This window comes from Cryptomeria japonica, chromosome 10, assembly GCF_030272615.1.
Source record: "Cryptomeria japonica chromosome 10, Sugi_1.0, whole genome shotgun sequence".
Lineage (NCBI taxonomy): Eukaryota > Viridiplantae > Streptophyta > Pinopsida > Cupressales > Cupressaceae > Cryptomeria > Cryptomeria japonica.
Window position 1 is genome coordinate 295,628,063 of NC_081414.1, and position 25,787 is coordinate 295,653,849.

Here is a 25,787-nt window from a genome sequence, read left to right on the forward strand (position 1 = left end):
AACAACATAACTTCCTTAACCAACACTAGAAAATTGAATTGGAACACTGCACAAATCAAATGAATGTTTCCTCCAAGACACAAAACTTGAATCCACACATCAGGAGGACAGCTAAGAATTCTCCAGACCAGTTCTAATAAACAATCTGATTGTCAGAAACAACAACCAACTCTACCATCTGAGCAATAAAGGACTTGTAAACCTAATAGTGCAACATACATAGTTCATAAACATTATATCCAAAAACACAATAGATAATATTCTCAAATTGGAGGAATATAAATCATTCTTCCACTAGGACATTAAATACTCTTTGTTGTATCTAAATATTGTTTCCTGCATATTGAGCTTCCACTACACCAACCTTCTAGAAACACCTCAACATCACCACCAGACCATATAACAACAACAAAACACTCACTTTTGGACCATCTACAACAAATAGTGACATCAATGACAACACCAGACATGTTGACATTAATGACAATACAACTCAAGTTTCCAACATTCTCCTCCTTTATCATTGATGAAAATAATTGTACCACTAACAACATAAAACACATTTTATCTCTCTCTCCTGATTTCTCTCCCCCTATGATATCAAGGACAAAGGACATGCAACAACAAACAACAATTAAAATATCCCCTTTTAATTTGACAGCCTTTCCCATTTTCGAGAATTATTTAGATCATTGCAACACTATTCCTACAACCACACACACTACACTACTACCCTTGAGGGATACAACCACATCAATTCAAGAGAAAAAGATGAACATTAGAGCTCCCCTTTGATAGATGCACTACTTAAATACATATAGTTTGAAGAAGGAGAGGAAATGACCCCTAACTTCTATCGAAGATATTCAAAAGTATCCTTTTCCAAAGCCTTAGTAAAGATATTTGCAATCTATTCCTTAATAGACACATATTCTATTCTGACTTCCTTCTCTGCAACCTTCTCTCTTATAAAATGATACTAGATTGAAATGTGTTTGGTCCTTGAATATATCACCAGATTCTTTGAAATGTTAATTTCATTTGTATTATTACACAATAAAAATTGCATCATCGTACTCCACCTTGATATCTCTAAGACTTTGCTTCATCCACATAACCTGAGTAAAGGAAGATATTGTTGCAATGCATTAGTATTATGCAATAGATAATGACATTGAATCCTATTTCTTACTCAACCAAGAGACCAATCTGTCTCCCAAGAAAAATGCACCACCACTTGTACCTCTCCTGTTATCAACATATTTTCCCTAATCAACATCTATATATGCTCTCAAAGTGAAATCATCATCCTTCTTATACCATAAACCATAATCTAAAGTCTCTTTTAAATATTTGAATATGCTTTTAACTACTTGATCATGAGATTGCTTAGGATTAGCTTGATATCTGGCAACCAAATAGACAACCTACATAATATTATCTCTTGAAACAGTCAAATACAACAATCCTTCAATCATTGATCTATATTGTTTCTAATCACCATCTGAAGATCCATCATCCTTGCTTACATTACAACTAGCAGCCATAGGGGTTGCAACTACTTTAGAATCTCAATTCGAAACTTCTTCAACATCTCCTTGATATACTTGGTCTGAGAAATAAAAATGACTTTTATTTTATTGTGTAACTTTGAAGACCAAGGAAAAATGACAACTCACCTATCATAGACATCTCAAATTCCTTCAGCATCTCTTACACAAACTTCTTGCATACATCATCATCTCCTCCAAACATGATATCATCAGCATACACAACAAATATCAACAATTTATCACCTTCAATTTTGAAATAAAGATTGTTATATGTAGTACCTTTTATAAAATTTTGCTGCAAAAAAGAGATATCCAGCCTTTCATACTAAGCTTTAGGAGCTCGCTTGAGTCCATAAGGTACATTCTTGAGTCTACAAACCACATCTAGATCTTTTGACAACTTGAACCCATCCAGTTGTTCAATGTATACTTCTTCAAGTTCTCCATTCAAGAATGTTGACTTGACATCCATTTGATATACCTATATGTAGCAAATGCAAGAAACATCCTTATAGCCTCCATTCTTTCTCCTGGAGAAAATGTATCCTCAAAATCTATACCTACAACTTGTGAATAACCCTTACACACCAATCTTGTCTTGTTTCTCTTGACTTTTGCATCTTCATTTAACTTGTTGAAAAAAAACCACTTAGTTCCTACCACATTCTTATCCATTGGTCTAGGTACCAGTTCCCAAGTATGATTCTTCTCTATATGATTTAACTCCTCTTCCATTACCATTACCATTATCCAACTTTTATTCTTTCTTGCATCCACATAGATCATTGGCTCCACCTGAAATAAGAAATAGTAATTTACTTGTTCACTAGTTTTGCAAGTTTTCTTCTTGTTTGAACTCCTTCAATCTTGTCACCAATGATATGTTCCTTTGAATGATTTCATCCACATATAATTTGTTAGGGTCTTAGGAATTTGATTAGGTTACTTTTCTTTTGTACTTGTCTCTTCTTTATCTTCCAAAGAAACTTTCTATTTTGCAACAATAGGGACAACTTCTATTTCAAACTTCGATATAGGTGTAGTCTCAATCTAATTCCATTATTCACTAACTATGACATTTGCACACTCAACAATCTTATTTATCCTCCTATTGTAACATTGGCATGCTCCTTGTAGAGTATCCCAAAAATATTTCTTCATCTGACCTTGCATCAAACTTCCCTATATATTAGATTCATCTCTAGCATTATCTAGCACTTGCTTCCAAAGATTCTAATTTTTTTGACAACAAGAGGTCTTCCATTCCATAGCTCATAAGGTATCTTTGTGTGATGTACTCTTATTAATGTCCTATTAAGAATGTAAATGATGGTATGCACAACTTCTTTCTAATACCCATTAGGTAAGTTAGCATCTTTCAACATAGCTCTAGCCATTTATGTGCACCTAGTTTGTTGGGAGCCCGCAAGACAACACACAAACATCAAATGCACCCATGAAACATTATAGGGAGAAATATAAATGAAGAAAAAATGTTCATCAGATAAAAATTGCTCAAAACCATCTCATGGTCCTCTATCTCCAAGGATCTTCAAGATTCATGGTGGCCCTCACTTGGAAGAGCACTTGATCTTTAAGATGACAACCTAAAGAACAAGATTAAAGGATATGATCTAGGATCAAAACGGATGCAACTAAGATCCTAGTGATGAGATGAAAAGCTATTGAAATGATATGCAAAATGGAGGTGTATTTCAAAATTGAAAGATTAAGTGATCTAATTAAGCTAAGATGAATATGAGACATGAGAATGCTATGGAATTGATATGAAATTAAGCTAAATGATAGTCTAAAGCATGATATAATCTAAACTATAATGCAATTAAGATGGCCTAGATGCTTGAAGATGAACAATTGAAGATCCTAGATAACCTGCACAACCAAATAACTATAATATGAATGCAAAAGAAGATGGATCCTTAGATTGAAGAAATGGGCTCTATTTATAGGGAAAATAGAGAAATGGATGGTTGAGATTGAGTAATCTAAACAAGGGCTAGGATTGAAAGTTATCGATCCATTAGGGGGATTCAATCCAATCTCAAGTTGACAAATGTCACCTTGAGATGGGTTGAGAGGATGCTAAGCAAGCATTAGATGCTAAGTAAGCATTAGGGATAACCTCAAGAGAGGACATCATTGGATAATGCCATTATCCAAGGGAGAATGCTATTGTCCAAGATGTAAACTCTTGTGCAAAGTTGAGGGATGGCCAAAGGGACAACCATCATGGGTTGGGATGATGTTTTGTAAGAGGCATTAAATGCTCTTTGAAGACTTTGGAGGTTAACTTGTTGAAAGGTAGATAACCTTACAAGTTTGGAAGACTCAACAAGTTACTTGTTGAAGAAGGTAGAGTCTTCAACACATTTAGAAGACTTTCTTTCAAATTTGGAGAAGTGACTCCCCCAAATTTAGGGATGTGACATGATTAGAGGAATTAGGATAATTAATGAGGGGTTAGAGGGGTTCTAGAAGAATATTAGCATGCTAATGGAAAATGCAGGAGAATGCAAGTGGAGGAAAATAGGTATTTTAGATAAAATAAAAAATTTATTTTAGCCAAAAGGGATGCAACTTGCATTTGTAGGATTTTGCAAGTGGGGGGACAATTCACAAATAAATAATGATTTATTTAAATGCAAATGGATTTTTAATCAAATGTAAATTTAATTAAAAGGGAAAAGGGGTTTTAATTAAATAAATAAGATTTATTTAATTAAATGGCTAGAGGGTACTTAATCAAACCTTAGTTTAATTAATAGGTTAGGCTAGAAGAAATGGATTTTAATCAAGTTTTTTAATTTGATTAATAGGCTGATAGGGATATTAAGTAAATTTTAGCCTAATTAATAGATGAATAAATGATGATTGCATGAATAAAATTCATTTAATTAGTTGTGCAAGTTTTAGGTGACTACATTGTGCCCCTCTTTGAAGCGACGTGTTACCACATGTTGATTCAAAGAAAAACACTTGATATGTCATCAAATTTTTTGATATGGTGTTGTCATCAAAATTGTCGATATGAAGCCTCAGATATGAAAAATTGATTTGATAGGAAAAGTCGATATGAAGCTGGTGTCAATATGAGACTGATATGAAATTGATGTCGATATGCCCCCTCGGGAGATAAATTGAGAAAACAAGATTTTTTTCATGAAGGTGTAATTTAGTTCATAGCCATTCAACGTCTTGCTAATATAATAGATGGATCTTTCCTTTCATGTCGAGTCTTCTTGTGTTAGTAATGCCCCCAGTGACACTTTTGTTGCTGATATATAGAGAATTTGTGGCTTTCCCGTTATTGGTGGTACCAAAATAGGTGGATTCATGAGATATTGCTTTAGCTGATAGAATGATTCTGCACACTTGTCTTCCCATCTAAAAGGTACATATTTATGAAGTAGATGGTTGGATGGGATATATTTGTTCACTAGTTGAGCGATGAACATTCTGATAGATTGTAACCTTCCTTGAAGAGATCGTAGTTGACTAATGTTCTTTGGAGGTGGCATTTCCATGATAGTCTGAACCTTTGCGGGATCCACCTCAATGCCCTTTTCTGATATAATGTAGCCCAAGAGTTTTCCTGAGGTGACCCCGAAAACACACTTTTTAGGGTTTAATCTGGCATTGAATTGCTCTAGTCTCTGAAAGATTTATCAAGAATGTCCAGGTGTCCTTCTCTTGTGAACAATTTGGCTAGCAAGTCATCTACATAGGCCTCCATAAAATTATGTATCATGTCATGGAAGATTGTTGTCATTGTTCTTTGATAGGTTGCACCAACATTTTTCAAACCAAAAGGCATGACATTCAGCAGTATGTACCCCATGGACATGTGAAGGCCATTTTATCTTGATCCTCTAGAGCTATCTTGATTTGATTGTAGCCTAAAAAACCATCCATGAGTGAGAGCATTGTGTGCCCTGTCGTGAGATCTACAATTATATCAATGCTTGGTAGAGGAAAATTATATTTCGGAAAAGTCTTGTTCAGGTCCCTAAAGTCGTGCAAATTCAGATGCTTTTGTTTGACTTAGAGATTGGTACAATATTGGAAATCCATTCGGCATATTCCATAGGTCGGATGAAACCGACATCTAGTAGTTTCTTTAGTTTAGCTTTGACTAGCAATGCCACATGTGGATTCATCTTTTTGAGTTTTTGTTTAATGGGATTAGCTCCTGGGGCGATTGATAAGTGATGCATAATGAGATTTGGATCTACCCCTTGCATATCAACATAAGACCAAGCAAAGTTGATTTTCTTCTCCTTGAAGAATTTGATGAAGACAGGTCTTTCTTGTTTTGTTAGCGATTCTGCCAGATGTATGGTCTTTGTTGTTGCTTCAGTGCCGATATTGATTGATTGAGTTGGCTCAATCAAAATTGGGGATCTTTCATGATAATATTCGGGAAGAGTGTCAAGTCTCTCATCCTCACGCGCCTCAAAGAAGTTTTCACCATTGGATACGTCCTTTGTTTTTACCTTTTTATGATCTAACATTGCCATTGAATGGTTTCACTATTAGATCAATTTTGTCTTTTGTTCATTTTGCGACTAAGAGACTTGGCAATCCCCTGATTGCAAACATCATTATGAGGTTCACTAGACGAGCATTTTTCCAGGTTGACTAAGCAAAGGTATTGGATAATGGCATCATCATTTTGAAAGATTTGTCTATCAATGTGTTCAGGTTGTTCCCACTCTATAAGTTCAGGATATATGAGAGGTAGGGAATCGTTTGGTAGGTCAAGGTTTGTCGTTGTAAGAGTCATGATGGAGATATTGTCATAGTTGTCATTGGATATATCAAAGTCTATGACAATATCAAGATCTTCGATGGTACTCTCTTCGATGTTGTTTGTTTTGTATTGACGTTGCTCATTCTCACTAGCCTCATAGATATGTAGTGGTCCAAATTCAAATGATCTAGGCCTCAAACCTTGTCCCTCAGAGGGTATGGGTGTATATGTGTAGATTGTATCTACCTCAATGTCTTCAATGACATCAGAGCAAGTATCCCATTTATATTCATTTGAGTCTATTTCAGAATTACTTTCTAAGGTTACACCATTGTATCTGACAAGAACATTGTATGGCGAGAAGAGCTCACTGATAATTCACACTAGTTTTGTCGCTTATGTTGATCCAGGTTCTGTGCTTGTTTGCACTCTTTAAATGTGTTCGTAAACAGTCTCCTCCCTTTGAATGGAAAGTTCTTCCTATTGTGTCTCCTTTATAGCTTGATCAGGTCTTGTTATTTCTTACACATGATGTACTTGTTTATAGGAGGCCCCCTCTCTTTGAAGAATGATTTCTTCTTACTGTTTTTCATATTCTTCACCCTCTTGTTCCTTGTGTGTCTTCTTAGCTGCTTGGTGTGATACTTCTTGCCATGATTCCTCGTTATATGTTGCATTTCTTCTTCATCGAGGATTTTGATGATCTCATTTTTGTACATATTGAATATGCTGGTCATACCCAAGTCGAGATTTATCTTTAGTAAGTTGTGAATGGGGTTGAATTGGTTCTGTGATGTCTTCTTGATGCTTGCCAATAGGTCCATTTCCTTTATATCCCATCCATTGCATGATTCTGAATCCATTACCATATTGTTGTGTGGGGATGACAACTTCTAGAGCAATGACTCTTCTTTCTTCCTCATCTTTGTATAGCCAGTTGAGGATATCCTTGTCTTCCGATTCTTCTACAAGTGTGCCTACTTGGATAAATTTCCCATCAAACGTTTTGATGGGTTGTGCTTCTTTGTGCCTTGATGTTTAAGGTTGTCCGTGGGACCTTGGCGAAGTTGGCAACTTTGATAGACATAGGGGTTCAAAAGAGTATTCCCCCATGCCTTGATCCTTTATCTTCATCTTCTTTTAAAAGTCTATGGACAAAGACTTGAGTTTTTCCTGATTATTGGATGATGAGGAAGCTTGGGCCTCCTTGTTATGTGGTACTAGAACATTTTGTGTCACCCTCATAATGTTGCAATACTGAAAGTGGTTGGTGTCCACCGATATTGTGATCTCCTGTCCATTGTATGGGAACTTGAGACATTGATGATATGTAGAAGGTACCGCTTGCATTTCATAAATCCAAGGATGACCCAAGAGTATGTTATATGTCAAGTATATGTATAAGACTTGGAAAATTGTGTCCTGCACAAGTCCTACCTGAATAGGTAGCACCAATATTCCTTCTGAAGACCTTTCTTCATCATCATATGCCTTGATAGTGATTTTATTCTTGGGATCAATAGCTTTCTATGAGAAGTCCAATGCACAGATAAGTTTTAAGGTACACATATTTAGGTAAGCTCCTCCATATATTAGCACACGTTTTACCTAGTGTTTGTAGACAAGAACTTCAATATGGAGTGGTGTGTTGTGTGGATGACTCAAAGAGACATCATCATGCTCTGAGAAGGATAGGTTATGAGGCAATGCCATATGTGCCACCATGGCTTGGAACCGATTGACATCCAGGTTGTTTGGAACCGTAGTGTCTGTAAGAGCTTGTTCCAAAATGTTCTTGTGTTTTGGTGAGATTTAGAGACACTCTAATATAGATATTTAAGTCGGTGTCTTTTATAATTGGTCTACCAAGTTGTATTGAGTCTTAGGGTGAGTTGTTTCTTTAGATATGCTACCCTTCAAGACATATTTTTGTGCCCTTGTTGTCACATTCATCGGCACATGTTCTTGTTTATCCTTGATTTTTAGGACATTCACTTGGTTGTCATATGTTGATATGTGATTAATGTCGTTGTCATATATGTGGTTTATGCGAGCTCCCTTGTTGTTAGATGTTGATGCTCCTCCCTTGTCATAGTTAGAAAGAGAATTTTTTAATGCTTTGTGGTTACCATTGGTCTTATGGCCATCAACCGTTATATCACCCTTGTCTATCATATCTTGAACTATGTTTTTCAACCTTGGGAAATCATTCGTGCGATTCCCCTTGTTTCGATGATAATCACAATAGTTTGAGTTATTCCACCATGGTGGTTTGACTTGGGGTTCAAAATTGCCTATGTTTGGCAATGTGATGAGTTTGATTTCCATGAGTTCTCGAAATGCAGATTCTAGGGTTTGTCCCAATGGTGTAAACATTCTTTGATATTGGGGATGTGGAGTGTTGGTGTTACTCCCTTGATTGTTGTTGTTCCCTCAATAGGTGTTGTTGTTTCCTTGATAGGGAGTGTGTTGATAGTTGTTAGTGCCTTGATTGGTATTTCTTTGATTGTTGTTGGGTGGTGTCCCACTTGACAAATTTAGCATTGGTTGCTTGGATTTGATGTTGTTGTCATCAACCACACCATCATTAACAACATTCTTGTTCCTAGTCCAAAACTTGGACTTGTCCAAGTTGTTGTTGTATTGATTGTTATAGGTGTTGTTGTTTGATGAACTAGCACCTTCCTTAGAGAATTTCAAGATTCCCTTCTTGATTGATGATTCTTCCACTTGAATGCCATTATCGATTAACATTTGGAAAGTAGGTAGACATTGTATTTTGAGTTGACAACTCATTTCATCATTCAAATTGTCTATGAAAATTTCCATTTTTTCATTTTCAGGCACATTATGCGGGTACCTTGAGACCATGCACCTCCATCTTTGTAAGAACACCATGAAAGTTTCATTGTTATTGTATTTTTTATTGCATATGACAAGCATGGTGACCTCGTGTTGGATATTATAGGAGTATTGTGAAATAAACTTGTTCACTAACTCATCAAATGACCTGATAGGAGGTGTGAGTTTTGAAAGCCACTCCATTGTTTTTCTTCCCAAACTTCTTGGGAATAGCCTCATCATGTAAATGTTATTATGGGAAAACTCCAAGCTCATAGTGAAAAATTCCCTAACATGATCACAGGGATCACTCTAACCATTGTATTTGTCATACTTTGGTATATCTGAATTTGGTGGGAAGGGTATCATGTTTAGCCTTCTATCAAAAGGATAAGGACAAATGTCCTCCAAAGAGTACCTTGTCATGGACCCTTGTTGCATATCCTGCATCTTTCGTTGGAGTGCTTGAAGTTGTTGTGTGATGTTGTCCAAGAGAAAAATTTCTTCATTGGACCTTCGATGATGGGCATCCCCTTGTTCACTAATGTTGTCATAATTATGGATATCGTCTCGATTGTGGGTGTTATGTTTATCATGGGTGTCATCTCCTCCCAAGTGCTCTTGATTCTGAGTATTGTATGTGAAAATCCTTTCCCTTTTTCTTGGGATGCTTTCATTGGTATTCCTTGGATTCTCCATGTCAAAGTCCTCAGGAATCCCAACTCCTTTACTATTTAGCATAAGGAGGTATTTTTTTTTTATCCGATTCTATAAGCCTTTCCATGAGTTTTTGGAAGGTGGCACTTTGTTGGCATTGTTGGATGAGCTCTTCAATGATCTCCGCCTCCCCCATATGTGTGTATTCATCAAAAGGGTTGGACTCCCTATGACTCATGCTTGATTTTGGTTGTGGATCCCACTCTTTGTTTTTCTGAGGTTGAGTGACAACGAGCATCAATATACTTCTAAAGAGTGAATTCTTCTTCTCCTAGCAGGGTTCTTGGTAGAGTTGGTGGTTCGGGTCGAGCTTCATTGTAGGTGATGCAAATTTTTGGAAAGAAAGCAGGATTTATTTTTCCCCCTTTGTTGAGACTTTCGTTGAATGTTGACTTTTGAGTAAAATCCCTACTTCTCAAAGGCTCTTCGTCAAACTCGTTAGATTTTCCTTGAAGATATAATCGCATGTGACACAAGAAGATATGATGTGACACAAATAGTTGACGATTAATGTAGAGAAACTTTCTCCTCTTGATAAGCTCCCTAGGACTAGGTTGTCTCTTCTTCAACTTAGTCTTTTGACAAAGACTTCTTCTCAAAATACGTGGAGTGGTCATACAAATGATCAAAATTTTGATATTGTTGGTTGATATGGATACTTCGTTTTGATACTCAAGCTTACTAGTCCAAATAAAGGGTTTTTTTGATAGGCCTCTATGACAAAGTATGCCAAATGATATGAATCAAGTTTCCCAATAAGGAAACCAAATTTAACAAACTTGAATACCTAGCTAGGTATTGTTCAAGATTAAGAGGGGGAGACTACTCCATGAATCATGCCAGAAGTTGACATCTTTGATTGAAAAGATAAAGGATGATTTTTGCAACCTCCTAGGAAATTGAAATTTAAAATTAAGTCATTGCTAAAATAACCTCTTAATTTAAATTTAAAATTACCCACTAGGAGATAGAAATTTAAATTTAAAATTAGGGCTAAAGATAATCTCTTAAATTGAAAATTTCAAATTTCAAATGATCTAAAGGAAATTTAAATTTAAAATTAGGGCCTTGTAAAAAGAACCTCTTAATTTTAAAATTTAAAATTAAAATTTGATGTTGAAATTTGAGAATTGAAATAATCGATTTAAATGTAAAAATTAGGGTTCTTTTAATTAACCACTTAATTTTAAAATTTAAATTTGAAATTGTCCACAAAAAAATTAAATTTATTATTAGGGCCTTATAAAAAGAACCTCTTAATTTTAAATTTAAAAAATAGATCCAAGGTTGAAATTTGGAAATTGAAATCATTAATGCAAAATTGGGAAATGTACAAAGATTAATTTAAATTTAAAAAATTAGAGTTCTCTTAGTTAACCACTTAATTTTAAAATTTAAATTTGAAATTAGATCCAAGATTGCAATTTTGAATTTGAAACAAATTTGAAATGGGAGATTCAAAATTTAAACAACCCACAAGCTCAATTTTAATTTTTTTTAAAATTAGGGTTTTTGCACTTAACCACTTAGTTTTAAAAATTAAATTTGAAATTTGACTTGCAAGTGAAAAGTTGAATTTTGAAATTGAAAAACACATAGATCTGAAACAATTAATCCAAATTAAGCAATTCACAAGCTCAATTTTGAAATTAAAAATTAGGGTTTTAGTGAAATTAACCTCGAAAATTTTAAAATTTGTAAGGAAATCAAACTTGTAAACGAAAACTTGAATTTTAAATTGCATAAACAATCAGATTTGAGAACATAAACCAGAAATAAGGGTGTAAGAAGTCGGGTTCACCAAAATATAATCTGAAAAAAAAAATTAAGGTTTCCACCCAAGAGAGAGAAAACCCTTTAATTTTTCACTTGAGAAATATTACATTAAAAAGAGGGAAGGGAATCCACTAGATTCAGTCACAAATCAAACAAGGACTGGATACTACATGAATTGAATTAATTTTGATTTGATTTGGTTTCTCTTTTCTGAGTTGAAATGCCGAAATTAGGTAAAGTGCTAAAAATGAAGGTAAAACTAAGAAAACAGTGAGCTACGGATGTGGGATTTTCGCATGCACCTAGATCTGAGTTGTTTATGCAAATTCGGATCTAATCCTTGAAATGCTCCAAAAATGTCAGGACCGAGGAGGTAGGCACCTTGGTCCTCCTACTTTTTTGCATGCCAAAAAGGGTTGATTCGTCTCTGCAAATAATGCTTATTATGAAGATCACAACTTCGTATTTGTTCCTGCACATAAAAAAAGGGGAAAAAGGTTGGGAATAGGGTCTTGCCTTAGGTCAACCTCGATTTTTGAATTAACCATGAAAAGATAATTGAAATGTCCATAATTAAAAGGTTCTCCTTTTGAGGGAGATGTTGAATTATGACTGAAAATTGAATGATAGTACCTCCTTGTGAAGTTTTGCTTGCCTCTACATGGAATTAGGGTTTATGAACTTTTGAACAAATTAGGATGCATAATGTCCTCTTCAATGCTTGAATCTTGACTTTATTGTTGCTCCAAGGCTTGAAGAAAGACTGAAAATGGTCAATTTCTCTTGAATGCTTGAATGCTTGATCTCATGTATGCTTTCTTGATTGCCAGATGTGTGTGAATGTTCAAATGAGAGGGAAAATACTCTTTATATACTTTCCCATCGGGAAAATTGGCTAATTTTTCGACATGAACCGACATGAAGAGGGGTATCCCACTCATTTTTGAAATGCTAAAATGGGTTTAAAAAGGGGCTAATTTAGGGAGGACTAATGTGCTTCATCTTGGTCCCAGTGAGGACCAAGGCACTACTCCCTGGTCCTACCCTATTTTGGGTTAGGATTAAGGTGAATAATGAGTGGAAAGTCAAAATTCTTGGTATTTAGGAGGTGTATGAGCATAATCAGGTCTTCAAACAAGCCAATCAATGCAAACACTAAGGCGAAAACCCAAATGCGGTCGAAATTGCAAAGGGTTGCAATTTTAGGACACTACAACATGTATTATTTTGATTGGAGGTTGCTTGGTTTCTCTTCTCATTTTAGTTTTGGAAGTATTCTCTCACATGGACTTCATTATTTCACATTTTCTGGGGGGGTCATTTGACATCTTCTTTCTCTCCTATGGGGAGAACATTGTTGTACTTGTGCTAGAAGTACTCATTGGGGGTCATCATGAGTCCTTCCTTCTATCACTTCTTTTTTTCACACTTGTATATTTTATTTCTTGTATCACCTCTTTTGGAGAGGAGTTTGGTTCTTGTTGGATTTTCTCCTTTTTGTCTGCTTCATGAGATATTTGTTCATGAGTACCTAATATGGCATGGTAGCAAATACTTGTCATCTTGCATGCATTACTCCCTATGTTGCACTTAATGGGGGGTATCATTGTAAGATATCATCCTTCTATGATTGACCAATTCGTGCCTAGCTTAATTTTACCTAGATTTTTTCATGTTTTTGTCTAACTTCATAGTATTGAAACATGTGTCCTCATCACCTGATACACCTTGTTTGTTCATGTCTAACACTTGCTTACATACTTGCCAAGTTAGCTCACAAGTACAGAAAACCGAACCAAAACATGTACATGTTCTTTAAATTAAAAACACGATTATGTCTTAAAAATAAAAATGTGATCGTGTTTTAAAATAAAATAAAAACGCGATTATGTTATGTTTAGCAAGCAAAACGTGATCGTGTTTTAAAATAAAATAAAAACATGATTATGTTATGTTTAGCAAGCAAAACACGATCGCGTTTTGCTTACATTAAGTTAGATAAGGAACATGGACCTAGATGGTGATTCCTTTAGCCTTCCCTTAATTTTTCATTACGATATATACATCAAATATAACATTTAAGTAAAGTAATATTTTTTGTATATATTTTCAAGATGTTTGAGAGTGGTTTGAGATCTTTAGGAGTCATAATGTAGATTCTAGATTTTAGGAGATCTTATAATTTTCAGACTTCGTCAAATTTTAGTAATCAATGGGCTTATATCATCATTCTCTTGTTATCTCTCTATCTCATGCTATTTCTCTCCCCTAAGCTCTAGACCTATCTATTTTCTTATCTCTCTCTCTCTCTCTCTCTCTCTCTATATATATATATATATATATATATATATATCCTCTCTCTCTCTCTCTCTCTCTCTATTTGTATTTATCTCACCTTTCCTTCTCTCTACCTACCTCACTTTTCATCCCTTTAATTTTAACTCCCGTAACTCTCTCTCTCTCTCTCTCTCTCTCTCTCTCTCTCTCTCTCTCTCTCTCTCTCCTTCCCTCTCTATTTTTCTTTCCTTCTCTCTACCTACCTCACTTTTCATCTCTCTCTCTCTCTCTCTCTCTCTCTCTCTCTCTCTCTCTCTCTCTCTCTCTCTCTTCCATCTCTATTTTTCTTTATCTCCCCTTTCCTTCTCTCTACCTACCTCACTTTTCATCCCTTTACTTTTAACTCCTCTCTCTCTCTCTCTCTCTCTCTCTCTCTCTCTCTCTCTCTCTCTCTCTCTCTCTCTCTCTCTCTCTCTCTCTCTCTCTCTCTCTCTCTCTCTCTCTCTCTTTTTATTTATCTCCCCTTTCCTTCTCTCTACCTACCTCACTTTTCATCCCTTTACTTTTAACTCCCCTAACTCTCTCTCTCTGCTCTCTTCTTCCATCTTTGTACTCTCTCTCTAAATACTTGTCTCTATCTTCCCTCCCTCTCTTTGAATACGTCTCCTTTCCTCCCTCTCTCCAAATATCCCCTCCACTTCTATCTATCTCACCTCTCTCTCTCTATCTAGGTATTTAGATAAATAGTGTATGGGGGGAGTGCAAGAGAGGCAAGTAGACATAGATAAGTAGAGAGAAATAGAGGTAGAGATATAGGTAGGGAGGGAGAGAGATGTAGGTTGAGAAAAAGCTAATAGAGAGAGAGTGGGGAGAGAGGTGAGATTGATAGAAGTGGCAAGGGAAGATTTGGGAGATAGAAGAAAAGATGGAAGTATAGATCTTGTAAGATGGGAGATAGTAATAAGTTGAGAGGGGAGAAATAGATAGAGATAGATGAGATATACAAAAGTGGAAGGGAGAGTTGGAGTGAGGGAGAGAGGGAGAAGTATTCAAAGAGAGAGGGGGGAGGAGAGGTATTAAAAGAGAGGTTGGGTAGAGAGATAAGTAGTTAGAGAGAGTATGGAGATGGAAGGGGGGAGAGAGAGAGAGAGTATTATGGAGGAAGGAGGTAGAGAGTTAGGGGAGATAAAAACATAGAGGGATGGAAAAAGAGGTAGGTAGAGAGAGGGAGAGGGGAGATAAAGAGAGTGGGAGAGAAGATAGATGGATAGAGAGAGGAGATAAATACATAAAGGGAGAGAGGAGAAAGAGAGTATAGATAGATGGGTAAGTAGAGTGGTGGAGGGAAGGAGGGAGGGATATATGAATAGAGAGAGCGTGAAAGATTTAATTAGAGAGATAGAGGTAGGTAGGAAATGAGGGAGATGTATTTATAAAGAGAGGGAAAGGGGAGATAGATATAAGTAGAGATGGAAGGGGGGAGAGAAGAGGGAAGGAGATCTATGTAGAAAAATAAATGGATTCAGAGGGAGGTATGTAGAGAGAGAGGTAGAAAGATATGTCTAGATCTTGGGGTGGAGAGGAGAGTAAGATAAAGAGATGTAGAGAGAGGGGAGAAAGGGAGAGTGATAGGGAGAGATAGGTATATATCTTAAGAGAGACAAAGAGAGTGAGATAAAGATAAATAGAGAGGGAATGATTGAGGGAGTGAGAGAGGGATATATATATATAGGCAAATAGAGGTAGGGGGAGGGATGTAGAGGTATAGAGAGAGAGGGAGAGGGAAGATAGAGGTTAGTTCAAAGGGAAAGGTTGAGAGTGGGATAATTAGAGAGGAAGCATGGGAGGGTGGGACAATGTGTGTGTGTGAGAGAGAGAGAGAGAGGTATGTAGAAAAGTAAATGGAGGTATGTAGGAAGAGGGAGAGAGGAGATAGAGATAAATAAAGGAAATAAGAGAGATAGGTGGGGAGGGGGAGAGAGAGGTGAGATAGAGAGGAGAGAATATGCTTGAGGTAGGTAGAGAAGAGAGAGGATATACAAAGTACAAGGTGAGAGACATAGGTTTAGAGATTGGAGAGAGCGGACAAAATGATATAGAAAGATGAGAGAGAGAGAGAGAGAGAGAGAGAGAGAGAGAGAGAGAGAGAGAGAGAGAGAGAGAGAATGAAATAGAGATATAGAGAGAATAATAATAGTAGCTTGGTGATTACTGAAATTTGACTAAGTGTGAGAAATTATAAGAACTAGAGCTTTGGGAGAGAGGAGAGAGTGAGATAGAGAGAGGTAGAGAGGGAGGAGAAGGAGAGGGATAGGAAAATAGATAGGTCTAGAGCTTAGGGGAGAGAGCATGAGATAGCAAGAGAATGATGATAGAAGCATATTGACTATTGTAATTTGACTAAGTCTGAAAAATGATAAGATCTCCTAAAATCTAGAATTTGCATTATGACTCCTAGAGATCTAAAACCACTCTCAAACATCTTGACAATATATGCTTAAAATATAGCTTTCTTACACTTAAATGCTATATTTTATGTATATATCCCGATGAAAAACTAAGGGAAGGCTAAAGAAATTGTCATCTAGGTCCATGTTTCTTATCTAGCTTAATGTAAACATAACATGATCACATTTTTCTTTCTATACATAACACAATCACGTTTTTTATTTTTTAAAAACACGATTGTGTTTTTATTTTTAGAAACACGATCACATTTTTTATTTTTTTAAAACACGATCATGTTTTTTATTTTTTTAAAATGTGATCCCGTTTTTATTTTTTAAAAACACGATCGCATTTTTATTTTTAAAAACGTGATCGTGTTTTTAATTTAAAAATTTTGTACACGTTTTGACTTGTACTTAGGCTTGGATGACAAGGCTAACGCTTGGGAGCCTTATTTCTCTCCTTTTTACGTGTTTTATTCTTCCAATTTGTTTTTTCAACTTCATCGTCATCAAATTTACATGTTATCAAGTGGCTATTTGTAAAATTGCCACCATAATTTCACCCATCTTCTAACCTTCCAAACCATATAATTTTTTTTAGATTCGAACAACATTAACATATTAATTCTTAATTTATTTTACTAGTGTCTCTAGAGTTCTCAAAGACTGTACCATTGTTTTCATAACTTTTAAAATATTGTCCAAATTTCAAACAAATTATATATTATTATTCCACGCTTCATTATTTACTATTTTTTTTTAAATTGAATTTTTGATTATTTTGGTGCAAGTTATGTAATGTGCACAAACAAATACCTTATTTTCAGGATGCATCCACTTTAAAAAATCATAAAAAAACACTCAACAAAAAATTATAAAAAAATACACAACTTCTAGTGCTCACTCTTAACTATTTTTCTACCAAAGGGTTTTTCAAAATACTAAATGCAACTATGAATTTTTTGATGCGCATGTTAGACACTATGTTATGTTTTGTTGAAAAAAAGAACACTTTTATGTGCACGAAAGATTTGACCCCCTTAATCTTATCTAATTTTGAAAAAAAAATAGTAGTTTGGAAACTAGATTCAGAGTACTATAATTTTTGTTCTTTGGGTATCTTCAAAAATTGAGGTGATGAGTCTCAAATTTCTCCTCCAAGTTCAGGTTTAGTTGATTTGAGAAAAAAAGTGACCACTTATACCCCCCTTTTTGTTCACCATCTTGGTGCACTTACCCACAAAACACATTTAAATTAGAACTAACTTTCAAATTTTGTCATCTTAGTTTTTCAATGGGTATTTAGGGTGAGGATAGAATAGTGGTGTTCAAGGTTTGGCCATTATTTTTTTGTCCAAGGTAGTGTAGTGTCATAAATTGTACTCCTTTAATTGTTGAAAAATTAATTTTGTACACCTTGCGTAATGTTTATAACGTATTATTTATTTATTTTGTGTGTGGTACACCTAGGGGAATCTAGATGGACTTGCATCACTAGGAGACGATAATCTTGGGACCACATTATGTGATATTGTAATATTGGGATTTATATTTTATGTGAGTGTTGCATGTAAGGAAGTTAAGTAGCGGAACAACTTCCTACACTAACCTTGAGAGGAGGGTAATGTAAAAAAAAATAGATTTAACAACATTTACAAAAATTTATCAGAAATTTAAAAAATAGCATGCATACCACAACATAGTGATTTATATGGGGAAAACCCTTTTGGGAGAAAAACCTTACATTCCAAAAACCACCCAATATATTATTGAGAAAGCAACAACATATTATAATATACTTGCTGAGAAAGCTTCTTATAGGAGTATCAACCTCCACATTTGATTATAGTGGGTTGGTAAACTTGGCTTTAGCCGTTGCCCACTTGGGTCATACCTTTCTCACTAGCCCCCTCAAGGCTTCGGGAAGGCAAAACCTCTAAAGGTTCTAAATGCTTGAAAGTAAATAAAGCATGAAAAGAGTGGGTTTAGCTTTTCGTTCACCCAATTAAGGGGAGAGTATATACCTACCACTCAAGACAAAGCACACAAAGTTCTTTTTACCTTTCAAAGCAATTATTTTCTAAGTCCCAACTGGAGATGTTGCTCCAACCAAACATGGTGTTTATTTTAGTCCCACATAGAAATTGTTTTCTAACTAGGAAATTGAAATCATGGTCAACAAAATGAAAGCATGTTACTATAAAGTAAATCAATTTGCAAAAAGGGACAAGTTGAGTTTTCTTTTTAACTTGCAAATAAAGATGTTGATTGAGAATTTTACCTTTGCAAGAAATGAAATATTTGTTCTTTTTAAGCCCAAATTTGAAGTGTTTTGCTCCTAACTTGCAAGAATGAGAATTTTGAGTTTGTGTTTCTTTTTATCCTTTGTAAGTCTGGTTCTTTTTAAACCCAAAAACAAGTTTGATTCATTTTAAAACACCAAAATGAAGTTGTGAGGTTCTTTTTACCAAAAGGAAAATGAGTTCTTTTTAACCAACTTTGAAAAAGCTAAAAAAAAAATCAAAATCCTAGTTTTAACTCCTCCAACCTGCAAAAATTTGTTAAAAACTTGCAAAAAAGAAGTTAGTGAAAATTTTAGCCACTTGGTGGGCTAGACAAGCCTAATTTTCCAAATGGATTACAAATTTTTGCTTCTAAGACAAATGCGCTAAAACAGAGTGCAAACATGCTAAAATAGAAAACAAACGCGCTAAATCGTACTGCAAACACACTAAAAGAAATTGTTTATGCCCTAAAATGTCAGAAGCCAGAAAAATATAAAAGGTGTAAATGCGCTAAAAAGGAAGATAAAATCGCTACACCATACTGCAAACGCGCTAGAATACTGAATAAACACACTAAAACAATGAATAAATGTGCTAAAACAGTGGACGTATGCACTGAATCGTACTGCAAATGCGCCAAAGTATGCTAGAAACTTTCTAGGCTAAACCTGCGCAAAAATGTTAAAAAATTGATAAGTTTAGGGGTCTAGCCCTATGGTGGGCGCCAAAAATATGCACCTGGTTTGTTGGGAGCCTGCAAGACAACACACAAACATCAAATGCTCGTATGAAACATTATATGGAAAAATATAAATGAAGAAAACATGTTCATCAAATCAAATTGCTCAAAACCGTCTCATGGTCCTCTATCTCCAAGGATCTTCAAGATTCAAGGTGGCCCTCACTTGGAAGAGCGCTTGATCTTTAAGATGACAACCTAAAGAACGAGATTAAAGGATGTGATCTAGGATCAAAATGGATGCAACTAAGATCCTAGTGATGAGATGAAAAGCTATTGAAATGATATGCAAAATGGAGGTGTATTTCCAAATTGAAAGATTAAGTGGTCTAATTAAGCTAAGATGAAGATGAGATATGAGAATGCTATGAAATTGAGATGAAATTAAGCTAAATGATAGTCTAAAGCATGATATAATCTAAACTATAATGCAATTAAGATGGTCTGGATGCTTGAAGATGAACAATTGAAGCTCCTTGATAACCTGCACAACCAAATAACTTTAATATGGATGCAAAAGAAGATGGATCTTTAGATTGAAAAAATGGGCTCTATTTATAGGGAAAATAAAGAAATGGATGGTTGAGATTGAGTAATCTCGACAAGGGCTAGGATTCAAAGTTATCAATCCATGAGGGGATTAAATTCAATCCCAAGTTGACAAATGTGACCTTGAGATGGGTTGAGAGGATGTTAAGAAAGCATTAGATGCTAAGTAAGCATTAGGGATAACCTCAAGAGATGACATCGTTGGATAATGCCATTATCCAAGGGAGAATGCTATTATCCAAGATGTAAACTCTTGTGCAAAGTTGAGGGATGGCCAAAGGGACAACCATCATGAGCTAGGATGATGTTTTGTAAGAGGCATTAAATGCTCTTTGAATACTTTGGAGGTTAACTTGTTGAAAGTTAGATAACCTTACAAGTTTAGAAGACTCGACAAGTTAACTTGTTGAAGAAGGTATAATCTTCAACACATTTAGAAGACTTTCTTCCAAATTTGGAGAAATGACTCTCTTAAATTTAGGGATGTGACATGATTAGAGGAATTAGGATAATTAATGAGGGGTTAGAGGGGTTATAGAAGAATATTAGCATGCTAATAAAAAATGTGGGAGAATGCAAGTGGAGGAAAATAGGTATTTTAGATAAAATAAAAGATTTATTTTAGCCAAAAGGGATGCAACTTGCATTTGTAGGATTTTGCAAGTGGGGGGACAATTCACAAATAAATAATGATTTATTTAAATGCAAAGGGTTTTTTAATCAAATGTAAATTTAATTAAAAAGGAAAAGGGGTTTTAATTAAATAAATAAGATTTATTTAATTAAATGGCTAGAGGGTACTTAATCAAACCTTAGTTTAATTAATAGGTTGGCTAGAAGAAATATATTTTAATCAGGTGTTTAATTTGATCAATAGGGTGATAGGGATATTAACTAAACCTTATTCTAATTAATAGACAAATAAATGATAATTAAATTCATTTAATTAGTTGTGCAAGTTTTAGGTGTCTACAATTTCAACCACAATCCTATTATTTCTTTCAACAACATCATTCTATTGAGGGGTCCTAGGAGTAGAGAAATGTATTATAATACCATGCTATTCACAAAATTTATCAAATTCATTTGAAGTAAATTCTCCTCCTCAATCAGATCTTATACATCTGATTTTAGCATTTACTTTATTCTCAACCATAGACTTCAATACTTTAAAGTTCTCTAATGCTTCATATTTTTCTTTCAAGAAAGTAACCCATGGCATACTAGAATAATCATCAATAAGCAACATAAAATACCTATCACCATTTAGTCCTCTTGTTCTTGTAGGTCCACATAGAATCAACTCCAAGGGTTTTGAAGTAAAATACTCTTTGTTCTTGAATCTCCTCCTTTTTTTCTTTCCCAATTGGCATTCCCTACACACAGTATCAACAGGTTTGACAATCTTTGACAAACTTCTCACAACATGAGTAGATCTTATCTTCACCATATTGTCAAAATTGATATGTCTCATCCTTTGATGCCACAACCAACATTCACTACTCTACGCCAACATATAACTGCTTCCTCAGTTATCCTTCACATAGTAGACATTGCCATTAGTCCTTATACCTTCTACAACTAATCTCCTACAACTTTATTTTCTAATTTCACATTTGGACCCATGAAATATGAGCTTATAACCTAAACTACACATCTAAATTACACTTCATTTTTTCCATAGTTTTCCTTTTTCTCTTCATCTTGTTCCTTGTCTCAGGTTGTTTGCTTGATGATGCGATTAGTAAAGTTCATTGCACTAATTGTTCTAAAATTTCTTCAGTCCTTGATGGTTGTCTTCTTCCAGAATTGACGCAGTTCACTGCCTTATTGCTTAAAATATGACTTCATTTCAGATTTTGAAGTTCTTAAACCAAGTTTGTTAGTGTTTTTGTAAAATGATTTGGCACCGTCATTTTAACGGAAGCCATCTCCGTTTAGATATATGATTTCAAGAATGCCATGAGCATGATTCCAAGAGTGCCATGCGCTTCAAGCTTTGATTTGTTCTATGTTAAATATTTCGCTTATCGATTAGGGTATTAAAAATATTAGTAAATTCTTGAACAGACTGATCACAACCTTGATTGACATTGTTATACGAACTTTATGAATCGATCAACATGACTAACAAAAAAATAATATGATTCTTTACTGGAATCAACAAAATCATGCCATGTTTCTACAAGAATGTGCCAAGTTTACGTACAACACAATAGCTTTCTCACCAACTTTTCATATAACATTTTATAAGCTCCAAATATTTTAATATTAGTTAAATTGTACCTTCAAAGTATTTTCCCATTAAATGGTTTCTTGGTTGATGATGGTGATTTTTCCAAGGAAGGCAGTATCAAGATTTAGATAAAGACTTGGAGACCCATTATCGTGCATAGTATGTTTACGAAAGGACTTGATAACAAATTGAATGAAGTGCTACTATTGACTGTTTTTTAAGACACAAACAAGTTTTATAGAGGTAATGTTTGATTAGGGTCTTTTGTACCCTAATTGCTAAGAGATGCCCAGAACCCAAACCTCACTAAAATGTTTGCATGACCTTTATCGATTTTAAGAAAGTTTGTGTTAAGAACAATGGGCTCTGAGAGTCATTTATTGGATTGCTCAGTGTATAATCCAAAGACAGCTCTGCCCAGGGGAAACATAATGGTTTTATTCGACAACCCCAGTACACATGTTAAAAAGAAAAACATGCCTGTACTAAACGATGGACTCCCACATGAACAAATCCAAAACCTACTAATGGAGTCAAAGACCTACCTTTTACATGAAAATTGATGAGAGGTCATCCGTTTCCTTGTTTGATTGCTTTCATGCCTTTAACAGAACAATAATTAGTTGATTACATACTGGTGACAAAAACACCTAAAATCTTCTTGTCACTTCAATTATTGGGTGTGATAACTGGTTGTATACTTGCAATTTCGTACTCTCAACTCTCTAACCTGCAAAATCACTATGTCACTGTCCTGAAGAATTCCAAACACCAAATACTGATACAAAAATACTATATTAACCTTAATCAAAGTGGTGATCGTTTTCATCAAATTCCAATGATTTGATTTAAAACTACTCCACATTTACAATTAACCATGATGAGAGTCGGACTCATGCAGCTAGAATAACTGAGACCAATATGAATTGTAATTGAGAGATTATGCTAAAACAGTTATTCAGATTACAAGTTACCTACCAAAATATCTTGTGTTTAAAAAAAAAGGTACAATCGAACATGTTAATTAGATTTCGTTATCTTTTTCATTAATGCAGGGCACTAACTCTTTACTTACCATGCAAACGTTAAGAGACAATAAACCTGACAGCTTCTTGATTTGCACAAATAATGTTGTATAAGCATGTCAAAATGCAAATGCTTTCATTTGAAATAATCTCAAATAAGTCACTTCCTCCTAGAATTTAAATTATATATTATTAGAACTAAATTGATCAATTTGTATGCCTGCCATTCTTTACAGAGAGAGCCCGCTGTAGATATCTCATTTGAGAAGCAAGTTTTTTGTAGCAAATTTCTTATAAAGTAAAATGTCAATTAGTAAACCTCAAATATACCCGCTGTAGATATCTCATTTGAGAAGCAAGTTTTTTGTAGCAAATTTCTTATAAAGTAAAATGTCAATTAGTAAACCTCAAATATAAACATACTTTACTGTGACTAGAGGCAAGTGAGCATTTCCTCATCCTGTTTAGTTTTGAAATGACCCTTATATCTGTACTAATGGTTTATAAAATAGATATGAAGTAGGATGGAACTCTTTCGTGAAGTCACTTGTTTTTTGGCACTCTTGACATAGTCACAACTGATAAGTGCATGCTTTGGGCAATTATACTCATCTCCTATTGGCATCTGCTCATGGTCTAATGGAATATTTTTTTTTTATCTACTTGATACAGTGTTTTTAATTTTCATAAAAATGGCTATATTTTTTAGTATCAAGTTACATAATGTTTATGCTTCCAATGTAAATTATAATTAGAGTTTCAAAAATATTGACTGTATATCATGGCATTACTATATTATCTGTCATTTGTCTGTTAGGCTATACACTGGAGCTGCCAAATTAGCATGTACAGGAAATAGTTCAGGCTTTGTTTGTTGTCAAGTGTTTAAGTTCTGGCAGCCTTCTCACTAATGGCAACTTATTGTACTCTGGTACATGGAGTAATTATATTTTACTGATTAAACACTGTTAGCAAAGACAATTGATTGTACTACTTAATACAACTAAAGCACTACATTTCTAATAAATCTGATTCATTTGAAACCAATGTTTCAGGACAAAGGATGTATCCAAGCCTGCTGTAATATTATCATGAAACTAAATCGTTATACTTCAGCACTCATGCAAAACGAACTTGAGAGGTTGAAGAATGGGTATGAGATCCAATAAGAAGGATCTACTGCCCTTTAGATTTAGACTATTCCATGCCAGTCTCACAAATGTCAGAGTTGACATATACGGTGCTGCAAGTGCATATTGGTGTCAAATATTCCCAGCCACCTACTAGTACTCCCAATCTTGATACCAAGGAAAAAATGTCTTCAGCAACCTCATAGCAGACCAGATCTTTTAATAAATATTATGTCCAGTCATTGAAAGTCTATTTGCCATGTACCTCTATCATTTCTTAAAATCTTGGTTCTTGGGACTGTTGAATTCCATATCACTTGCATAACAGATTTCATAGAGCTTCTCACTGCAACTGCATAAAGGGAAATTAGATGTAAGTAGACATGAATCTACAGGGAATCCCCTTTCTTTAGTTTATCAAGAGTTCTTTGTATTTGAATATCTCTTTCCTGAGCTCGTTTTGCTGCAGCTTCCTCATCTAGCTTTTGGATAGGTGCCCACTCTGGCCAAGCCCACCATTTCTTTTCACTTGGACTGGATTCAACCTCCCCTGCTGTATGTGGGGAAGAAGATTCTAGATTTTTCTGTGCAAGATATTCTTGTAGTTTAAATGTACCTAATTGCAGCCCTGTGCCCACTGTTGCAAACAAGAAGGCATAATAAAAGGCTCTAGGACGGCCACCTGAAATGTTTTCAAGATGATGAATTAATTTGCAATTGACATCATGAAAGGATATAAGTTAAAGATCAAGACAAAAAAAATGAACATACCTTGAATACGACCAAGAAAACCTCCACTCGCAATTCCACCAAGAACAGAATTTATGGGATCTTCAGGTTCTGCTGCACGTAATTCCCTTACAAGTTCTCGAGATCCTGCTCAGATTCAGATTATCTCAGACACTTATTGGAAGAAAAGAAATTATGTTCTTTACCACCCTTGTTGGATTTCTCATACTTAGCTTGCATTGACCTAAAATTGCTTACACTTATGAAAAGGATTTATAGGATAATATGTCTGTACATCAACCAAGCAACCTTTCTCACCACCACACATAACATCAACAAAGTTACAAACACAATTATTCTGACTCTAAGCCTGTATCCAGCAATTAAAGGCATGCCTCACAGGCCATATGGTCCATCCTAATACTTTTAGTTTTATTTTCCTTTGCCTGGCATTGTTGAAAATTAAGTGTCTCACGGGAATGGGGTCTGGGTGACATCCCTGAAGTCCCAATACCATCTACCGTGCAAGATAACAAACCCAAATATGACCCAAGGGAAATAAAAATCACACTAGAAATCAACTGAGAGTGACATCTAAGGAAGGTCCACATATCAATACATAATAGCCAATATCAATCCGGGGTAATGCCATGCTACTGTCATGGGGATATCTAATCAAAGGGAATGAACAAGGGAATCGTTACAGACC

At 35.0% G+C, this 25,787-nt stretch overlaps 1 protein-coding gene across 1 annotated transcript in view; it reads right to left on the reverse strand.

The window, feature by feature from the left end:
* Positions 1-24,215: 24,215 nt before the first annotated feature.
* LOC131029356 (uncharacterized) overlaps positions 24,216-25,787 on the reverse strand; it is a 57,919-nt gene continuing 56,347 nt past the window's right edge. The window contains exons 3-4 of the mRNA XM_057959820.2: positions 25,121-25,225; positions 24,216-25,031 (exon numbers count right to left, since the gene is read on the reverse strand). Coding sequence (XP_057815803.2) covers positions 24,739-25,031; positions 25,121-25,225 — 398 coding nt within the window. The 3' untranslated portion in view covers positions 24,216-24,738. The remainder of the gene's footprint in view (positions 25,032-25,120; positions 25,226-25,787) is intronic.